At 37.6% G+C, this 16,716-nt stretch overlaps 1 protein-coding gene across 2 annotated transcripts in view; it reads right to left on the reverse strand.

Annotated features, from left to right (window-relative positions):
• Positions 1-1,042: 1,042 nt before the first annotated feature.
• Positions 1,043-16,716, reverse strand: part of EFNA5 (ephrin A5) — a 222,570-nt gene continuing 206,896 nt past the window's right edge. The window contains exons 3-5 of one of the 2 annotated variants that reach the window (XM_086479695.1): positions 5,525-5,590; positions 5,048-5,128; positions 1,043-1,164 (exon numbers count right to left, since the gene is read on the reverse strand). In XM_086479695.1, the coding sequence (XP_086335821.1) occupies positions 1,043-1,164; positions 5,048-5,128; positions 5,525-5,590 (269 nt within the window). The remainder of the gene's footprint in view (positions 1,165-5,047; positions 5,129-5,524; positions 5,591-16,716) is intronic. The other variant, XM_086479696.1, reaches the window with a different exon arrangement.

Here is a 16,716-nt window from a genome sequence, read left to right on the forward strand (position 1 = left end):
TCCTTGCTTCTTCTACATGTGGTTTATTCCCATGATTGAGGAACTTGCAGGAGAGACAAATCAAGAGCACACTGGAGATCCCGTGTCCCAAACATGTTTCCTCTGGCCACTGATGTCCTCTCTTAGCATATATTAACACCCAGAGCAGCACCCAAGGCTATCAGCTACTAAGTCAGTGCTGGGGAAGGTCACTTTATTCTCAAAAGTGCCTCTGCATTTCAAGAAAAAAATTGTAGCACCACGGTGATTTGTTTTAAAATAAAATAATCCGGTGTGCATTATCCCCTTAAAACGAAATAACAGAGGCACTCACACCCCCAGTAAAGTTTCCTAAACCTGACCTTGCCTGCTGTGTACTAACTTCTTCCTCTCACGAAAGACAGTGTTTCTACTCATGAGCACAAACTGTACTGTCAAAGATGTTTCAATCCAGTCTTACAAGAAACATTGTCTTTTCCTTTCAGAAGCCTGTTCATTTAGAAACTCCTGGAGGAAATGGTGTTATATTATATCTATTCTTAATATTTCCCCTCCAGTCCTGACATGGTGACATGATGCCTTGCATGATCACCTTACAGTGCTGAATGAGAAGGCATAAATATTGTATCAGAGAGAAGAACTCTCTCAGGCTTTCACTCACTTTCCTTATCCTTCACTAACTGCATCTGCCACTATTCTTCCCTGTCCACGTACAGATGACACAGTGAGCTAACAGAGGTGACTTCTTAAAGGAGAATGCAGAGGAAAATAAGAATCACTAGTGTCACTATTATAGTTTGGCATTTTCATTTGGAGTCCTTTTATTTATATGGAGGGGTTAAGAAAGTCACAGGGTAGGTAGGGATGGGTGCTGAAGCTAGTTATCCCCTTCAAATTTTTGCTGAGTTCAGGCTAAAAGGGAGAAGAAAAGGGAAAAGGGAAAAATAACAATTTGACATCTGCAAAAACAATGAAGTCCCTTTCCTGGGATGACCAGTTAGGTGGATCTTTGATGTTCCAAGACCCTGGTATTTTCTGCGACAGGTTGCCGGAGCATACTGTGCTATAATATCAAAAGCATTGCCAGGAGGAACAATAGAGTTGCCAAAAGCCGGCTGGGTATCCTTGGTGTCTGTGCCGCATTCTCACCACGGGATGGCTCGGCTGACTCATGTACGGTATCATCTGTTCAAACAGAAAGCATACATTCCAATGAGATTTTGCATCCTTAATAAACTCTCACTGAGCCAACAACTGTAAGTAGATTTCAGTGTCTTTATGAAATAGGGCAATGAACCTTGTGCTGTCATTGACTTTCACAAGCGTGTAATACCTCATTATGTAACCAACTCGGGGCCAAGTCCTGCATTTTTTACTGGCAAAACTCCCACTGAAGACAAGAAGAGCAGAAAGTTAGTCTGATTTCAGCAGATTGAGGAATGAAAGATTCCTCTTCTAATAAAACACTGTAGCTCTAGCTTTGGATGGCTCATTAGATAGCAATGTCAATAGGGAGGAAGCTAAATAAAAACACCTGATTTTCAAAAGGGCTTGAAGAACAGTTGCACATGCTCAGAATTAATTTTGCAGTTAATCCCTTTACTGAGTTACAGATTTGTCTTCTGAATATGAAATGACAGCCTATAAACCCAAGCATATATTCCACTTTCCACACAAATTTCCACTGAAGTATACTGCATCTGGGGATGCACAAGGGATATAAGACCAGTCTCCCTTTCTTGAAACAGAATTTTAAAGGCTAACACATGACAATCTCCAATTTTATAGAATATATACTCAATCTGGAAAGCCTCATAGGTAACAGACTACCTTTTGTGATATACAAAATACAGATTTACATATATGCTGCTAAAACTAATGAAAAAAGAACCAGCTGAGCTGGGAAAACATACTTATACATTAGTGGCAGAAGAAAACACAGTAGCAAATCTAAGTTTATGATACTGAATAAAGCTCTGTTTAGTTTTTGTAAACTAAAGATCAGCCTTAAAGCCACAGCTTGTAACATAAAAAAAAGGCAGGTAAAATCAAATTCAACTTCAGTGTTGTTATAGGTGTGGTATTTTTCTCTGTGAAGACCTCCATACCCACAGCTATCTAATTTGGCTATTTAAAAAGTAATCTGTCTGAGGCTTGCCATAAAATGTCAGCTCTGGGTTTGAACTTTCTTAGTACTACATGAATGAAACAAGCTAAACCTTTTTAGGAAGTGTGAAGTGGCTTCAAAATGTATTCATAAGTTATTTTAGAGTGCCTATGTTTCTAGGAAAATTAATAGTATCTCACTAGTTAGTGTAATAAGCTTCCCCATTTTATGAGAGATGTCGACATATCTGTGATGCATCTGTCTTGCAGCTCCCATCACAACAAATTGCACTGTCAGGATTACACTCAGTGAGAGCTGTGCAATTCCAATTAAAGGCACTAAGGGAAGAGGGAGTCAGGACACTGGGATCACCATGCTGCTTTGGCATGGAGCCCGTCACATTACTTAGTTTGAGCTAGAAACAAGCTCCCTCCCCTTCATACCCTTGACACCTAGCACAAAAGCAGGCAGAGCACTTAGTATAATATAGGTTAATAGGATCGTCAGTCCCAGTTCAGTTACAGCAAGATGCACAGTAAACTGGATTAGGAATTTATCACATTTTTTTCCACCACTAATTGACACTACAAGAGCGTCAGGGCTTCAGTGCTGCTCAAGACAAAAATATGAAAGGCAATCACTGATCAGCTGTAAACACGTTCACATTTCTAAGAAAGGGACACCATCAGATCAAAGTCCCACTGATGTCAGCGGAAAAGACTGTCTAGAATGATTTTGATCACATGTCCTCACCACATACAGCAGGGAGACTCACAGACACTTCATCCCTGAACAAGGCCCTAATATTTTTCATCCAGAATTATTCCAAAGGAATCTAAAAATTTCAGTGAGTGCTGGCTACTGAAAAGTGCCAGTTCCAATGGCTGTCAGTACCAAAAGCTGTTTCACATTTCACTCCTGAGTTACACGCCTGAACATTGGTGACGCTGCCATGAGAATGCAGTACTTCACAAGTGCAACTTCCCAATTAAATCATACTCTAAGAAGTCAGGGGGAAAAAATAATCCCTGTTCTGACTGTAAGCTCTACGCCCTTTCATATATTGAGAATCAGCTCTTTCCAATTTGGAAACATTTACTCACGGCTGATGGACTAAAACTACAGAGGAGAATGATGTGCATTACCTTCTACCTCTTGCATCATCAATAGAATTGCAAATAAGTCTGAATTTGCAACACTGAATGTCAACAGTTTTGTCCTAATTACATCCATGAGTCAGCACTAAAACACAACAGGGCAGAACTAGCGTAGAGCAGTAATAAATCCTCATTCTCTTCGACTATCAGATACTGTCATGACTGGAACACTGGCTACTTCTAAAAAAAACCTCAACAAAAAAAGCCCTAAGCTAAAAAGATTACTTATGTTAAACGAAAAATATGGAGATCTTCTATGATGCCATTTTTATAAAGCCATTCTTCACAAAAGAATTAATTTTAACATAACCTCAAGGGGTTCCTTTCAAGAAGTCACCTGCGTTTTCTGTCAATGCAGTCCCAAGATTTCTGCACTCGTGTATTAGAGCACACAATTAGCCCATGTTCACCAAATCAAAACGCAAAAATGTGCTTTGAGTTTCTAGATTCACAGGTTACCTAGAGATAGGGAAGGATCATCCTAGTCCTTCTATAGAAGAATGCTGTTAATAAATGTACAAATGTATCTAATGTAAATGCATTCTCCTTTCATTTAGATTTGCAAAACCAAATTTTTTAGGAGACTTCAAAAAATCCCGTTAAAGAAAAATAATAAAATCTATTGTGTATCCATAGGTAAATCATTCAAACTGGATAACTTGTGAAAGCCTTATTTATACTTCTGTATAAATAAGGACTTTTAGTTAAAGGAACTGCACATAACAAAAAGAAAAAAAAAAGCATGTTCCTTCATATCAAAGGGGAAGTCTCTTTCAAAGAGCATAAGAGAAAAAAAAAGATCTTGGCAATCTGTTCTTCAGGGTATGTACTAAATGGTACATGTGTAATTTTTTTCTGGTATAATTTCTGAGGCTTGAATACAATGCGTGAGCAGTGTGTAGGTACACATAAAACAAACAGGTAATACTACTATTGCAAATACTTTTCCACATATCCACCTAATTTTAATGTCATCAGACATCCCATTGAAGTTGGTGGGATTACTCACACCCCTAGAATTAAACATGCTTCTATGTGTCATAAACCTGAGCCATGCATTTTCCACGCAGAGACACATCAGCTTGATTGATGGTGGAGATTAATGTAACTTTGCCCTGGGTAGATGAGGGGCTTTATCATACCAAGCATTATTCTTATTCTTAATGCAGTCTTTTGTAAAAAAAAAGACAGAAATGCCCCCAAAACTTAAGTCTGCTTCAATAAAAACAGGATAGGATAGGAATGCGTACATATCACAGTGTGTGCCTGTGCATGCACCTATGTAAAATTATACTTTGCTTAACCAAATATACATACAAACGTATATCATTTTAAAGGATTCATTTCTTACTTAAACACTGTCAGTTGCATGCCTGTGTCATGCACCAGCATTAAAAAAGCAGTGGCTCTGTTTTTCTGAAAGTCTTTTGAAACCACACAATAAATGTGTGCCCATTGACTATGTCTAAACCTTTGGGCCCAGTTAGTAAATAGAATGCTTTGCCAACATGCTGGGTGTTCGGCTTGGATGGCCAGTGACTTCAGGATACTGGTGAAGGTTTTACACTGGCACACACCATATTTTATTAAACCATGACACCCAAAAATCAAATAAACCAGCATTTTTACTCCACTGCATTAAACAAGTGTACAGGAGATATACCATAAGTGATATTGCCACTGCTAGAAATATGCAAAAGCAGAGCAGTTGTACCATGCAAAGCATGCAGAGAGAAGAAAAAATGTACTGAAGTACCAGAGGGATACACGCATTTGTTAAGAGAGGTTCTCTAAGCATACTAACCTGCTGGTTCTAATGAATTTTCTACTTTGTCGTTAACATCGAAAACACGATCATGAACACCTATAGTTTTCATACAGCTGTCTATAACAAAAATAGAGATAACAGCCAAATATGTTAGTGAGACACCCTTAAACTCCCCACTTCCTTTTTTTAATCTCTTTTTTCTCTCTATTTACTATATACAATTGAGCATACTTATACTTTAAAGTCTGTGGCACTTGTCCAAATGCCAGTATAGACTTCCATTTGTACAACAGTTTAAGAAACAACAAGTTAGCAACTGCCATGGAATTAAAATAAAGCTTTATGAAAAATGATAAGAAAATACAATGAAAATCATAACACAGATGTTGCTGTACAGAACAGATACACAAGATTTAACGGTTTAAAAAAAAAATATTTACTGCTCTTTACTAGACCACACAGTAAAGCATGCACTACAAAGCCACCCTTGAAAGCTTAATCTGAGGAACTTACTTGCTGGTCGCACAAAGACCTTAAGCTTTAAACAGGATCTCCTTCCATTATCTGGGATCGCAGAAGCTGTAAATGGGGAAGAAGGAAAGACAAATGGAAGAGTAAAAGAGTGAAAATGCAAATGATCTTTTCTGATAAAATAAAAAAAACCTTTATCTAACCTTCATCTGAAGGGCTAGACACATTTCAGCCTCTGCATGAAGGACTTCAAGTGCACAAAGTAGCTTGATTAAGCAAAAGCAAGGAAAGAAGCGCAGATTTTATTTTAATCTCTTTTTTATTTTACATGGAAGAAGTGAAGCATATGGCATTTTCAAAGTTTCATTATCTCCTTTCACCTTTCCACACCTTTTTCTCAAGAAGTTGTTTAATATGGTTTCTGCTGTAATGCAGGTGTCTACTCTGAAAAATTACACTTCAGAAAAACTAAGATAATTTAGAGAAATGTTAGTCTTGAAACACTAGGCCATAGGCTTCAGCAACCTAAAAAGGGATGAAAAAAACAAAATTACACTGAAGGTGATAATGCTAAAAATAGAACTACGTATACACTCCACAAAAGCAGAAAAACACACCATTAAATTCTACAGCAAAGTCAGCCTCCATATGCTCCAATATGTCCGCCTTTGTTGAGAAAATACTTATCTTGCTTCAGCGAAAACATGATTCCCCATGTTGTATCACTAACAAACCAAATCCAGCTTATTCCATCTTTCTGCCCTCTGTCATCATTTCCCATTCAAAGTATTTCTTTTTAAGAGTACTTACTGTATTAGGAGAAAAACAGTAAGTGGAAACAACATGTCTAGCACTAATGCAAAAGATAATACACCTAAGACTAGTGTCAGCACCTACTTATTTCCCAGGAACAAGTGCTGCTGTGAAAACTTCCTTTCCAGAACTGTGCTTTCCTCAAAATACATGATCATAGGGAAATATGTCTGCCTGTCACCATCAACTGGACTCCCTAGTGTATTCTCTGCCAATCTGAACACATCAATAACTTTCTGCAATCTTGAAATTGTAAGTTGGCCTGCAGCTCAACATGCATACTGGCAACCAAGCAACTTGACTTCACTTCTGAAGGACCATTTGCATACACATATTCTTGCCCTTGCAAAAACCCTCAAGGCTATAGCTGAAATATATTCCTTGAAGCAATGCAAACCAATTTTTATTTCATTGCATAGCCTCCCCCATCCTTCAAAAACCTATGTATTATAGGGCAGAACAAGTCGCCTTTTGCAGCAAATGGCAACTACTCGGAAGCTGTCTTGATTTACAAAAGATGATTGGGTTGGCAAGATGTTAGTTTGTTCTGTTCACCACTGTTTCACCCATTTTTATTAATTCTGTCCCGTTTGTGACAACCAAAATAATTTATGCATAGACATATGAATGCACACTCTTTCTCTTCATGCTAATCTCACACTTGGAGGGCTCCTCAACTACCCTGAAATTTAGTCTCTGATGATGTGTTTCCAAGGAAGGCATCAGCTTTTTCCTAGAAGAACTTTCCAAGAACTACCAAATTCAGTAGAAACACAAAAAAGGAGCAGAGTAAAGAGTCCAACAATCTAATTCTGTGTTTCTGCACCTGTTGGTAAGTGCTTGAAAGACTGTTTCCCTCCTTTAATCAAAAGACAAAAGTGTGATGAAATGACACTCCCTTCTTCACAATGACAAGCATTTAAGAAGTGTTAACAGCTGGTTTTGCTATAGGCTTTAAATCAAAGTCATAAAAACTCCCTCTACTGACATTTACAGTAACTGGTGGGTTATTTAGGGCACAGTATTTGCACTCCGTGGTTATATTCAAGAAATCGTGTCCTTTCTGTGGCCCTCATTGAATATATGCAACTGGCTAAATGCTCTGCTCAGACTAAACAGGCAGTTGTAGATTTCCCAAAAGATAAGAATCTTACAGCCATTACCACATTACTAGCACAAACGTAGAAACAACATTTCCAACATTAGCTGAAATAGAGTCCCTACAGTAATTTTATCACTAACGGATTTTTCCTCCTCAGAAATTATTTCAGAAGTGCATCATGACACAAATTTATTTAAAGGCAAGTTTTAGCTTTGATGCTTACATGCTGTTGTTTATGTCCATAAAATAAGCACATATTACTCACTGCTGTTTATTAGAATACTCTGTTATTGACTAACCAGGATACCACTGACTAGCTAGGATAGCTAGGAGCTAATTATATTTTATTTGGAAAAACTGAAAATTAATGCTTTGTGCATATAAGCTTTGTATGTGTACATAATATTTGCACACACTGAAAAGCAAACAACAGCTAGTGCTTGGCCATGTACTTTGAAAGAATATTAAAATCCATTCCCTGCTTAAATTTTTCTCCATCGGTCCTCACCTGGGTTTGCAACTACAGGCTATATCATAAACTGCACTCCTATTGGAACTATAGCATTTAAATCATCATGCCAGAAACTGACGTCGTTTTAGCGATAAGTATGAAAAAGTGGTTTTCCTTTCCAGGGAAATTATGTATTGTCATTGTTTGCCATAAACCCAGAAAGATTCCTCTTTGATCAGTGTTTTACTCCTTCAGAAGAAATAATAATGAACAAAAAAAAATAATCAAGTGACATACTGTTCTGCTTTCACATCTCCCTCAACAACTAAGACCAAGGTGATGAAGGGATGCAACCTCTCCGGCCTTCCTAAAAAATTAAGAACTGTTTGCCAAGTTGCATGACTGCAATAATTTTTTTTTCTTCCTTTCTTCTCTCCCTCTGTCTCCCTTCTCCTTTTCATCTTAAAAGAAAAAACACAGACCAGTTGCTGCTTTTGCCTTAAGACCAGATGTATCATCCACAGGGAAGAGTTGGGTTGGCTCGTATCATCTATCCTCCTCTCACAGACATTGTAGTAAGTTTGTCAGTATTTTCCTCTCCCCTCCCCGCCCCTTCCCTCTCCTCCCCTCATTGTGAAGTATTTTCACCATTACCCTACAAAAACCCTGCCTGTTGAATTAAGATGTCCAGGATATGATAGCAACAGCTGGGAATTATTTTCTCCCCTCTCTTTCAGCCACAAGCTCAAGATATTTTTCCCTGAATGTTAGGCACATCACACTTGCCCTCTACTACAGAAAGTCAAGAGTCCTCATTAAATTTGGGTTTTTTTGTAGGTTAATGCCTTGAAGCTTGAACTCAAGTTGACATTTGAAGTCCTATTCTTCTACATGAAAGTAGGTTTAATAGCAAACTCTTGCTGAAGAGGACAAAACTCTGAATAAGGGTGACATAGTTGACAGCATTTTACTAACAGTTACAAAGAAACATCAAATGACCAAAGCTACATAGTAGAAAGGATAAATGGCATATATTAACATTTACTAAGAATAAATGTTAAATATGCTTTTTCTGGACCAGAAGTAATGTTGCACCTAGGACCTAACAAAAGCTGAGGCTTTCATAAAAAAATATTGGATCAGTTTGAACCAAAAATCTCCTATCAAACTGATCGCGACTGGAAAAACTCTTGACTTCAGGACCTAAGGGTAAGAAAGAGCAAAGTGTCAGCAGAAGTTCGTTCAGTGGTTTTAAGGTCTTTTACTTTACAGGAAAGGTGGGTTTCCAGTGTAGCAGAGTCTGGAAAACTCCCTGACACTCTCTTGCACAATTGCAAGAAAGCAACATTGCTGAATTCTGGAAAGGAGAAAAAGAACTGCTCTTTGTCAGCTGGAATCTGTTAAAGTTACTTCCCAGGTAAACTATTGCTGTTGCTAAATTCCGCTGATATTAACTACAGTATAAGAAAAGATACCTTTTCTAGGTAGTACAAAGAGAAATTTCATTCTCCTTTCTGCACAAAATCAGGTTAGCCCCTAAGACTTTGGTATAAGGCTTTTCTATTTGCCCATTTTTAAGGTGATATTAACTATAAAATAGAGGCCAGTTCAGAGAACAGGAAATCTCTGATGCTAACCAAACCTGTCCCAAGCAACACTTCCATTTCAAAAGCTGACATTCTCAAGGATATAAAAAGGTAATCGAAACCTTGTTGCATAACAAAAATAAACCCTTGAAAAAAGATCCCTTATAAGGAGCAAAAGAAGTTACATCCTCTTTTTTTCCATGAATGACAGAATAGAAAAGGTCTTTGGTTCAGTTTATGTCAGGATGAATTAGAACGAAAAACAGAAGAGGAATGCTGCACTGTTGCTAGTTCTTGTATGTCATCACAATTCCTATGATTCTTCACTCCTTCCCCTGCCCTACTTCACCTTTATCAGCAACTTCATGACAATCTCCTGGGTCTCTCTTTTAAAGAACATGTTTTAGACTTCATGGTTACACAATGACTTAGGTTTAGCAGGAAGTGCACACTAAAATCCCTCTGAAATCACAAGATGTATGAAAACACCTCCATGACTATAAAAATAACTGGTTTGCTCTCTTCATTTTTTTTTAACAGGAAAATTCCACAATTCAGAAGAAATTCAAGTCATGATCTCTGTATTCTTGAGATGAAAATTCCATCTCCACTAGTTGAATTAGAAAAAACATGCAAGCAATGAACTACTGCACATAGGACTAGATCTAAGCTGGATCCAAAAATGGCCAAAAAAGACAAATTAGATGAGAAAATTTCTCTTCTCTGAACCACTTCTGCTTATTGTTTTTATACCTTGTTAAGGAAAGGAAAGAGAGTGAAGAAAATCATCCTCTCCTCACCTAGAGCCAAACCATGAATATTTTAGTATTTGCTAGCTATATTTAAATATTGGGGAAAAAAAAAATCCAGCTCCCTTCATCTCACTCCTAAGCAGTTCTGTGCTAGAAAACACATAGTACATTATTAATAAATTAGAGATAAATAACATTTTGGTGCTTCCTCAGCCTGATAAGGCTTAGCAGAGTTATTCAATGACTGCAGGAAGCCACAGACAAAGAACAAAAAGTAACATACACAGAAAAAAGTGCAAGTTTTTATTCCACAACAGTTTTGCAGTTGAATTTAACTAGATTAAATCCCAAAAACGCCTTAAAGGAGTCATCAAGATATGGCTCAATCAACCTACAAAGTAAGATGATTAGAAAACAACTGCACTAAAAAGAAAAGGCATTAAAATTTCAAAAGTACCTTGGTTATCAGGAGCTGCTGGTCATATGACAAAAGATGTAATTATTTCCTTTCCTGAGACAGGCAGCAGTTTGGCTGCCAACTATCTGAGGCTCAGTTTCTAACCTAAGAGCAAGTTATTGGGATGCCACATATAAAAAGTGTCTGAACCATCCTATTTACTGTCATTCACATGTAATCAGTGGTTTCCTCTGCTTGCTTCCTCATTTATTCTTAGCTTTCTAATTACAGCATTGCACTTTTTCGTAAAGCACAAGTCCTGATATAGGAAAAAAAAAGAAATCATAAATGCAATTCAAATCCTCATTTAGTACTACAAATATATTTAATATTCAGGGCACAATCCACTATGGGTCCTATTAAGACAGCAAAACTGGAACTGTTCAGTGCACAAACAGCACTCCATTTATCTAAGACACTCAGACAGCACCTTTGTTTTAGAACGGGGGAACACTGGTGAAGGAGCATCCTTTCCTCATGCAGAAACCCAACACCTCCACCGTTTCTCCTCACAGCCCTGATACAACAGGCTGCAGATACTCTGCAGATGATAATTCTCTTACCGCTTTGTATTGGGAGTATTCTCTGAAGGATTATAAAGCAGTGTTCATGAAACACTGTGGAGACAAGTCTCTTCTCACTCATTTTTTTTAAAACTATGACGTATGTTTTCTTCTGCTCTCTGTCAAGATGTCCAGGAAACAGGTCTCCTTGTAGAGAAGATCTGAGAAATCACACCAAGATTCCACCTCAGTTCATTGCAGGTATACTACTACCAGCACTCTCTGGTTTTTATGCAAAATCTGGCACTGATAAGCGCTTCCCAACCACAAGCACTGAACAGAAGTATTGGTTCAAACTGGGAACCCAATAGAGAATGGGTATTTAACTTCTCCCCAGGACACTAAATTGAGATGCCACATGCATACAGCTGGACAAAACACCTAACACTTACTTCCCAATGAAAACAGTTGCACATGTAACTTCTGTAATAACCTGGAGAAACAGACTAGGAACCTGCAGCAACCCCATACACAGGATGCCGAGTGTTGTAAATCAGAAACTAGTGTTTACTTAGCCCTTCCACTCTCTTAGTCCTGTAAGTTGCAGACAATCTCTTCAGGAGAAAAGAGCTGTATATATAGCTGTACAGCTAATTATAGCTGTACAGCTAATTATAGCTGTAATTTTCCTCTAGCCCTTTTGTGCACAACACCACTCTCACTAGTCAAATCCAATATACGGGTAACCTTATGTAACCTGCAAATCATAATTCCACCAACCCGAAGTGTTTTAGGATCCAATATCCTGTGTCAGCTACAGAGCTTTAGAAAGTTTTATTTTTAAGAAGAGTCACCTGCTTCTTTCTTTGTAAAGAAATGAGTATGTGTGAAAGCATTAAAAATGCAGTTTTCCGTAATGTTTGCCACAGGCAATATTTCTCAATTTGTGCAAGTCAAAAGAAAAAATAGCCTATTAGTTGTTAGAAGAGCTGAGCCTTTCCCCTGTAGGTTTTCATGTGATTTACCATACAACACAAATGTATGCAAATTAGCCAGGTAAATGCAGAATTAGTTATTAATATTCTTCTCACAGTTCAGATTGAAAAAAGTTACACATTTGCATAAACGGTACAACTGAAAAAGTCAGCTAGAATTTAATAAATCAATAAAACACTCCTTTGTGTGTGTACATGAAGTAAGACCCACATATAAGTACAAAGAAAGGGGCCTTCAAAATTATTAATCAAAAAAGAAGCTACCCAAAATGATTTACTGATAATTTTCTCTTCTTAAGTATTAAAATCAAAAATTAAAAATTGATAAATACTGGTCCTATGGAAATCCCAGCTTTCACCAATACTTAAATTTAATTTAAGAAAGAGTCTTTGCATGTCTGCTCTTTTATTCCAACATATCAGCAAAAGTTTTGTTCTGGTAGCATAGCCAGACTACATTCTGAGAAAATTAAAATATTGAATGTCCATGACTTACTAATTCTTCAGACTTAATACTTAAACACACTTCCTCAGTAAATTATGACTAAACTTATTAGTACCTTCGCTGTTGCTGAGTCTACCATCTCTCTGTATTTAGCCACCACCAAGATGAGATCACAAAACAAAAATTACCAAGCAAGTAAAAGACTCAGAAATCTCAAGCCAACAGACAGAGAGAGAATCTCATCTGGAAAACCACCTGATGTAGGACTGCCAACAACACTTGAAATCTAAGAAAAATTATTTAACAAGGAAAAGAAATAAATAACCAACCAAACAAACAGATGCAAGGTCACAGCTAATAGTGCCTGAGGCTTAATACAGGCAAAAGCACTATGGATACCAGTATTTCCAAATGAAGTTTTAAAATCCACACTCCTAAAAGGGCACCTAATACAAATGTATATTTTGCATTACTCCTGCATACTTAACTACATCTGTACGAAGAGAAGGTAAAAACAGTCATATCATATTTCTGTACTCATCTCTGTATGTGTGTACATACATGCCTACACAAATACATAGACTTATATTCTGCATTTCACACAAAATATAAATCACAAAGTGTACAGCAATAGAGACAAAGACCTGATAAAAGCTATGTGCACAACAACAAAAAGATTGTGAAATACTACTTTTATTTCCAAATGTCTCACATGTAATTTGCACTAGCTTTGCACGGTATAAAACCACTGGATTATTATGGTCTATCTCACAAGTAACTGTATTTCTCAGACCCTCTAAAAATAGCCTAGTAAATGGAAATGACTTGTCAGACAAAAGCTATTTTAGAGAGCATTCTTGGAAGAAAGTAATACATAGTTACTGTTTCTGTATTAGCACTTAATGCTGAATTAACTGTCCCATTGCAACTGCTTGGCCAGGAAGAATATAATTTTTCTTGCAATTTCTAATTCATTGCAGCTTATGTACCCAGTTGAAGACTGCACGGATTGAAAGTAGGTTTCATATCAAAGTCGTAGAAAACAAAATCGAATCATGTATGGTAAGGGATGAAAACTATGGACTTTCACACTAACTAAGCCATTTGTCCAGTATTTCCTCTTAGCATGGTCTAGCCCTGTTATCTCTCTCAGGAAGGTCCCTTCTCTGCTCTAGAGGGTGATTTAATGACAAGACTTCTCTGTTGTTGGCCTGGCTGGTGTACTGGAATCGGATGGTTTTTAGTGGAGAACATCAAACCATTCCAAAGCCCAGTCCTTCACAGCACTGGGCACCTCCAGATGTGAGCAGCAGCTGAAGGCTCATACAAGGCAGACAGCATCACTTTGGATCCAGTCCAAAGGTTTATTATAGTCATATTGTTATCTCTCCTCCCAAGTTGCTGAGTTCAGTTGAGTTCAGGAAAACACAAAATCACCTCAGTGCAGGGCAGCCTGTAGTCTTCACACCTTTAGGAGAACAACAAAGCAGACATTTCAGCTGCAGAAAACCCCAACCCTGCTTGAGCTGTTCCTCTCAACCAAGCCCTGAACCAATATGAGAACCAAGCCCAGCTGTTCTTTGCAGACATTTCTTTTTTCATGCAAGCAAGAACAGTTATGTTTATGAACCAAGGCAAAGCTGCCATCTAACCACAGCCTGAGCTTCCCAGAGAATCAGTCTTGCCTCTGTGGTGTTTCTTCTCACTAAAAACCAAACAAAGTTCAGCTGGAATAAATGAAAGGCGTATCCTATTTTGAATGGACTTTTAGTTGCACATAAGCTCTTGTGAAATATAAGGAGGTATATATGAGGAATAGATCATATACTTGTTCATACACGAAATATTTGCAGGCCTTTCTCTCATATATGAAGGTTTCTCTTTCATAAATGCAAACTGTATTACATACAATAAAATAAGTGCTAACATTTCTGCACTAGCACAATATAAATGACTGATGTCGTACTGTTCTACTGCAACAAACTAACACTTACTAACTAGAAAGATATAAAAACCTCAGATCTCATTACAGTTTTCAGTGGCATTAACAAAACCAAATACAGTTATTGTACAATATTAAGACTGTATTAGAGTAAATTGCTAATAAAACAAGTTAATACTATCAAATAGAGCACTTAGAGAAAAATATATCCTACTCATAATTTTCATAAGTCCTCTTGTACTTTGATTTTCCCTTGATATCACTAGGAATGTTTTTCTTCAAGCAGGCTATCCATTTTGTGAATTTCTACATCTAAGAACTAGACATTAGTAAATCCTTTGAAGAGACATTATAGTCTTGTTAGTAATGACTTTCTCTTTTTGATCTTTAAAGCAACATGTTCACCCACATGGAATTTGTGGTTATTGTATCGTTACTAAACCTCATAGACTTTAATGGACTTCATATTATCTCTGTCTAGCTTTACCACTGCTGACACCATAATTAAAGCAGAGAGGAGCATTCCATTCTACTCCATCTTCATGGGTTTGTCACTATCTTTAAAATATTTAGAAACATTTCTAGCTTCCTATGCTATGCTTGTAAATTCTGTCAGTTTATAAAAATACAGAAGTAATTATAAATGTTGTAGTGTGCTTGGAGTGTGGCAGGTACATAGACATGAAAAGCTACTTCTGCTGACTCACCTAAGCAAAGCAACAAAATATCTTGTTTACACCTTGTGGAGGAGGGAGAAGATGTAAAGGCATGAAGAGATATTCAAGAAGCTGCCTTAGGATCAGGGGAAATTTAGAAAAAAAGCATAGACTGCAGGTTGTATTTTCTTGTTACTTAAAATGAAGGCAAACAGTGAGAGTAATGCAAGTTTGAATGTGTTTGAGTGCACATGCATGCCCAAAAGTTTGCAAATGCACTGCTTAGAGAGAATGCCATCACTCAAAAGATTTCTGAAGGGCTTTTTCTCTTGGCAAAGTTCTAATAGTGCCTTGGCACAGCCTTTACAAAAAATGCCTTTATGTACACGGTCAGCTCTTCCATGGACAAAAGCAAATTCGTACAGGATGAAAACCAGATACAAAATAGAAAAGGTAGTCTGTAAAACTCATGATAGTCCACTGTAACTCAACTCTGATCTGAGAACTAAAGATTCTCAGGCCAGAGACCTTCTGTTTCATTACACACACTATGGCGGGGTCCCAGGCCATGACTGCGTAGAGTACGAACACAGTAACAGATGCCAGCACTATAACAGTACATCTTTTATCAGGTGAATTCCCAGTTTGCTGCAGAGGGACTATTGAACCTTCAATTACTCCACCAAACAAGCCACAAATTTTACTCCAGTCCTTAGAAGGACTTCCTTAACCCTTCAACTTGTCACCTTTACCATGAAAAATTCTGGAACACATAAAGCCGAAGTTTCTTCTTTAGCCAAAATTTGTCCAGTGTATCAGGCGATAGCAGATTTTAAACTTCTAGATCCCTGCTTCTTTCTTTCACTTGTCTAGCTTGTGTTCATTGCCAGAGGTCACACTCATGCTTTGAAATCTGTATTTCAAAAAAGCCAACCTATGTGAGAATAGCTGCAGTCCCATCAAGGAGAACTGCTGCCTTGTCAGGAATTTGATATGTCTCACCTATGCCAGAAAAGGACTGTAGACTGTCATAACTATGACTGTGGGAAAGTCTAAAACACCCATGGATTAGCTAACCTTTCATTTTACTCTGCCACAAATTATTTCCTTCTGCATTTTTTTTTTTAGATTAATGTATACCACAGGATGTTCAGCCCTATTTCGAGTGATCACTCCCAGATGAACTCAAAATTAGATATAGATGTGTACACTTTTCCATAACTGGGACTCAAAAGCCCTGATGGTTTGGAAACCATTTCTCAAAAGCAACGAATACTGCATCAGACTGTTGAAACACACAAGGACGTCTCGAGTTTTTCTCTTCCTGAATGCTAAAACAATTGCTCTCTCAGAACTGAAGCATTTCTCCACCTCTCTTCCAGGAAAGTCCCTGTTTCACATAAACAATCTTCCCAAGCAGACTGAGAAATCTCATCTCTATTTTCCACCCACTACTTTCTGATCTAAGCAAGCACCTCCCCACTGCAAGCTTGCTCCTCTATTCTTTACACATTAAGCAGTTAAGGAACTCA

This window comes from Leptosomus discolor, chromosome Z, assembly GCF_034619465.1.
Source record: "Leptosomus discolor isolate bLepDis1 chromosome Z, bLepDis1.hap2, whole genome shotgun sequence".
Taxonomy (NCBI): Eukaryota; Metazoa; Chordata; class Aves; order Leptosomiformes; family Leptosomidae; genus Leptosomus; species Leptosomus discolor.